Raw genomic sequence first — 6,000 nt, 5'->3', positions numbered from 1 at the left:
GGGGGGGGGGGGGGGGGGGGACGACAGTGCATACAGAGGGTACCGTAATGTAGCATGTAGCGCAGGGGATCACCTTCACTACAGTAGCAATCTCAATAGGGCTTATTTTCGGGGGAGGGCTTATTTTAGAGGAATCTTACACAGCAAGGGGAGGGCTTATTTTCGGGATAGGTCTTATTATCGGGGAAACACGGTAGTAGAGTGGAAACAATCTCATTTTTGCCTTTGTGTATTGAGTGCTTTGCATATAATAGGCACTTAATATTTGTTGAATTGAATCAGCTCTTCCCTCCTTGCCTCTACTACAGACCTACAATATAGGTATTAGAGAAATAGATTGAAATCAAGAGCCTGAGAAATTGCCAGAAAAATGTTGGAGGCAAGTACTGTGTTATCTATCACACCTAGGCTGAAGTATGGTGGAACACAAACATCAGTGTGATTGGGCATCTTAAGTTCATTTGCTAGCTGCCTATACAATTTGGAAAAAAAAGGTCTATAATTGTCTGGGTATGTTTAAAATTAGAATTTCCCATATAGCACGATGGTTACCTACTAGTTCAATGGTATATACCATCACAGGAATAACAGAACTGCTTTTAGCAATGTGGATTGAAATTTCTGAAAAGATTAATATCTAATTAAACTGAATTAAAAGACTTATAGGTTTAGATACATGACCTTTAGAGATAAGTTAGATAAAGAATGATTTAGTGACCTCTCAAAGTCATAACGAGCCCAGATCCTATGACTCTCTTTCCTCTCATGTGAAGATATACTTTGTTTTACCTCTCCTGAGGTCTCAATGATTAAGTTTTAGAATTCTGGCTCAATACAAACAACAAAAAATTTGCATAAAAATTTGTAGCATGTCTTGGGTATTAGAACAAAAAGATAATCTAACAGTTGTTTTTTCTAACCATATCAAAGAATCATTTTTTTTTTCAATTGAAACTCTCAAAGCATTCTGCAGAAATTATTGCTTTTTTATTTGTAAACATATAGATAGCTCTTGACCACTTTTTAAAACTCAGACTAAATAAATAGGTGACATGGCTAATCTATGGAATTCAGAGAAAGAAAAATACTTAGCCCTTCCCTTACAGATCTATCTTGAGACTAAAACTAGTTACATGAGAAAGCTTCAAAATCTTAGGAGCCAAATATAGAAATAAAAAAATATTTGAAATCGTCTCAATTAGCAGAATGGTTTATTCTGTCATCTTTACCGCTTCCTCAAATATTCAGCTGACCTAGAACAACAGCTCTATCCTCTACTACTCCTGAAAACACAAGGGCAATGGAGCACCCCTGCCCTTAATTAGCAAAGGGCCTGGAATATAGTATGCACTTAAAAAAATAATTGCTGACTTGACCTACTCTCATCATCAAGGAACGGGTTACTAATATTTTATCTAAATATTTTTAACCCCATTTATATTGTCAGTTTCTACCACATATCATTTAAAATCATGCCTCCCTTTATTTGTCTTACTGCTTATAAGCTACAAATTCTAGTATTCGGGGATTTATCTAAGTTTTTGTCTATCTTCCCCATTCGTTCCCTTTATGAGTTTAAACATGTAAATCATTTTCCCAAATTAAGGACATGCTTTTTTGGGGGCAGGGTGGGGAAAAGAATCTAAAATGAGATGAAAAGTCATTAACATTTTAACAACACATTTATGTAGTGCTTTAAGCTTTACAAAATGCTTTTCTCCCAACAAATGAATGAAGCAGATAGTACATTATTATCCCCATTTTACAGATGAAGAAATCAAGGCTGTGAAAGGTCAAGTGATTTGCCCAGGATCACACAGTGAGTGCGAGACAAAATTTGAACCTAGATCCAGACTCTTAAATCTTACACTATCCACTATACTGCTCTGTCCCTTCAATTATTCTCCTTTTAATTTTGTTCTTCTGGATTTGGGAAAGAAGACAATGAAATCTGATAAGGAATTAAACCTTCTAAAAACCTGAACTTAACACCTCTCAATTTCTTCAAGTCCAGGGACCTTCTTCATTCATTACTCTACTTGTGCTAGCCACTGGCCCCAATGGCAGCCTGAAGAGTATCCTCACTAATAGCTGTTCTGACTCTAAGATCTAGAACTCAGAATGCACCAAGAGCCTTTTCCTTTCTTCCACTTTTACCATCCTGTCACTGCTGGCGCCTGATCCTCACCCTCACTCTAATTCTTTGGTCTTTGTCCAGTCTATTGGTCCTGCCTTACTTTCTTTGTAAGCCTGCAAACCTGAAAGCCATGTTTCAGCAATAGTCTCATCAGAATGCTACAAGTCCTCAGATGCCAACTGCCTTGAAAACTTTGGATCATCTCCTCTCTGCCTTTTTTTCTGCTCCTGTGCCCTGCTGCCAATACATCCTGACCATCATCACGGAAAGAGCGCTTGCCTGGGACAAAGAGACTCAAGTCCCAGTTCTACTCCTGGGTCAGACAGGAGCTAGCCAGGAAACAAGATAATGTTACTACTCGGAGTGTTGCTTAGTAACCTCATCTATTCAACAAGGGTGTTGAAGTAAGTGATCTTTAAGGATCTTTCCAGGTCTAATGTTTCATGGGTCTACTTTGCTATTTGTACCCTCATGCTTTCCACATGGATTTTATGCTTCAGCCAAACTGCTCATTTTTCTCCCCAAACACACTATACCTTTCTGCTACCTAGAAAGCTTTCTGCCACCTAGAAAGCTTTCTGCTATCATTCTTGTTAAATACTACTTGTTCCAAAACTAGTTGAAATGGTATCTTTTCCATGACTTCCCCCTCCAGTCCCTGAAAGCCAGTAGTAGTTTCTGCCCTTCATCTTAATTCCTATAACCCTTTTGATTCTAATATTTTTAATGGTACTAATTGCATTATGTCTTGTATTATTTTCATGTCTCCAAGAAGAATGGAACTGGATCTTGACCTTTTTATTTCCTAAAGCACCCAGGACAAAATGCCTCATACAAGGCAGCAATAACATCATTATATTTCTATGTAGCACTGAGTTCTGTGTTCTGCACATAGCAGGCACTCAGTAAATGCTTACTGAATGAAGTCATTATTCTGCATGCTTCCTCCCCTCTTCCATAACTATTACCGTTTTCATGAAACGAACCCAGCATTATCAATTCTTCATAATGCACAAAACCTTAGTTATTCTAATATACCAGAACCTGTCAATTTCATTACATGATCACATTGGTAATTCAGACAGAACAACTTGATTTGAATCATCTTCTACTGTAACAAATATCAGTAGAATGAATATTTTTGTGAAGTAACCGTTCCCTAAACTCTGGATGACAGCACATTTCTTTCAAATAATCTCAGAAATATCACCTAACAAAATCTGCATATTTTAAATTAACTAATGCCCTTAAAAGTTTATCTACAATGAAAAATATTAGTACATACTCAACAGGGAAAAGCTTGATGTGAATGTCTCCCATACTTGTATGGATAATGGCACTATCGGAAACTCGTTTGGGTCCTTCAGCTTGTGTGGCTGCCATCACCTCTTCTTTGGATGGTTTCTCATTAAACACGTCTCGGTCAGAATCTGCACTTTTTGTATCTTCTGGTTCTCGTTTGGTGAACTGAAGAAAAATAATTTTTCTGTTAGTTTTCTATTTTCATACCAATGGTAGTTTAGTTTCACCTGCCCAATCTAAAAAAACCCAAGGACTTTCAACTTTATAATATAAAGGGTTTAAACAAAATAATATGTAGGGAGCCAAAACATCTGATCTAGGATTCAGGCCGTTCCTTAGGGCCAGCTCCAGGTTTTCCTAGTGATGTGGCAGCATGTCAGAAATTGCCTAAGATCCAGGGCTCTGCCCTGTTCTGGGATAGTAGCCAGGTGTTAGTTTACTACAAGATTACTAATACATTTAGATACTATACATCTTGTATGGGGAAATCAAGGACATGATTGCTTTCAAGGTCTGCCTGACATCACGGAACTGAACAAAGCAGTAATGGAAAACATAGTAACCAATAGTTACCTTCTTTGTCTTTTTGCTCTATACAAATTTTTTTGAAAGAATCAATAAACGGAGTTCTATCCTGAACTGCACCCCAGACCCGGTTCATCTTTCTCATGTCTCCACTCGGACTTGATGCTGGCATCAAGTAGCCCCTGTCAATAATACATATTAAATATGTCTGCTTTCTCTGTATTAATCAAAATCTATAATTCTAAGAAAGCAACCAAAAATAACTTAAAAAACCTCTCTACATCAACATACTAAGGAAATAATTACCATAATGTAAAAAAAGGAAAGGTTCTAAATGGGATTTAGTTCTATGAAAAGAAATTTCCTTTCCATCTGCTTCTTGTGGGCATTACTGCCATTCTGTGGAGTTCATACTGTAAAGCAGTTGTGACACACTCAGAAAGAAAAAGGGGTTCATAAACCATACATAAGAATCCCTGTGGACAATATGCTGACTTAGCAAAATAAAACATTAACATTAGGTTTATAATATTTTTATTTATTTTGTTAAATATTTCCCAACTATATTTTAATCAGGGTCAAGCTGCCCTGGGGAGTGTTGTGGGCTGTAGACAGACCACGTTTGACACCTGTCTTGTAGAGCCCTGCCTGGTCTGGATAAACCACGAGGCAGCCACAAAGGATACAAATTAGGTCAGTCTCTTAGTCCCACGTTTCTTTTTCCTCTGAGGATTCCTAAGAGGCAAAGACTGAAAACCAAATGACTATTAAGGAACTCCAACATGGAAGTTTCTGTTGGCCCACAGCAGGTGACCAGTAGAACCAGGGGAATATGAAGGGAATGCTGCTTTATGGTAAAGGAATTCTGCTTGCCCTACATCCCATCCATCCCATCTATTTGTTCTTTTTGTCATCCTTTGCCTAGCCACGTATTTAGAGTAAAGTGGTAAAGGTTAGCTAACAATCCTGAACAATTGTGATATTATATAAGCTGAATATCTGTTAAATTCAACAAACTCCTACAGCTAGCTACTTTTTAGCTATTTGACCAAAGATTTTTATATTATATACTTCTACCCTAAATAAATCTTTAAAATCCAGGTGGACCACAAAAGTGCTCTGGTACCTAAGGAAAGCCTCTAGTACATCAGATGGATCTTCACTGAGGAATCTATGAAAGAACATGATCAAGACTAGAAAAGGATGAGAAGGCATGAAAAGGTTGCTCCCTCTTTATTAATGGAAGGAGTATCCATATCAATGAGGTAATAGCTTCACTTATTTTAATTAATATCTGTAACAAGGACTAATAAGCCCAGAAACTAGTTCAGGTACCAAATATTAGATAGTCCCACAAAGCAAAGAGACACAGTAGTTAAGGGCGTCATCAATTTGGAATACCAATTCATTACAGGCTGACATAAGACTGATGACAAAACAATTAAAAGCAGTGGCACCAGATCATCCTGATATGTTAAAAGATGAAACTGAACTAAAGATATAGTCATGAAATGCAGATTCAAAACTAAACTAGCAGATCAAGGGAATAATATCAACATAGTTTATCTAGGTTTTAGCTAAGTATTTGACAAAGTTGCTCATGTTAACCTCATGGACAAGATGAAGAAAAATTGGACTAGATGCTGGGACAGTTAAATGAACTCAGAAAGGGTAGAATGACTGGATTCAAAGAAGTCATTAAATTAACGATTCAGAGTAAACTTGAAAGGAACTACTTAGCAGAATGTCCCAAGGTTTAGTGCTGTTCTATTTAACATTTTAACAATTTCTTTGATAAAAAATATAGATGGCATGCTTATCAAATTTTCATTTGATACAAAGCTGGGAAGGTGAGAGAGTCAAGATTGTAAAAGATCTTGACTGAATACCGTGCTGGGCCAAATCTGATAAGAGGAAATTTAAGAAGGACAGAGTTTTACACTTAAGATATGAAAAGTAGGGTTTACAGGTGTAAAGATGGGGGAAGGCATAACTAGACAATCATTCATCTGAATGTGATTTGGAGGTTTTAGTGA

General features: G+C 37.1%; 1 protein-coding gene across 1 annotated transcript in view; it reads right to left on the bottom strand.

The window, feature by feature from the left end:
• Window positions 1-6,000, bottom strand: part of PPWD1 (peptidylprolyl isomerase domain and WD repeat containing 1) — a 33,280-nt gene that overhangs the window by 5,577 nt on the left and 21,703 nt on the right. The window contains exon 8 of the mRNA XM_069096415.1: window positions 3,423-3,604. Within this exon, the coding sequence (XP_068952516.1) occupies window positions 3,423-3,604 (182 nt within the window). The remainder of the gene's footprint in view (window positions 1-3,422; window positions 3,605-6,000) is intronic.

The sequence above is a fragment of the Petaurus breviceps genome, unplaced genomic scaffold (assembly GCF_028583685.1).
Source record: "Petaurus breviceps papuanus isolate PSGF00001 unplaced genomic scaffold, PetGlider_PUasm1.0 229, whole genome shotgun sequence".
NCBI lineage: Eukaryota > Metazoa > Chordata > Mammalia > Diprotodontia > Petauridae > Petaurus > Petaurus breviceps.
Note: the sequence above shows the minus strand (reverse complement) of the source record. Positions and strands in the feature narration are given on the sequence as shown.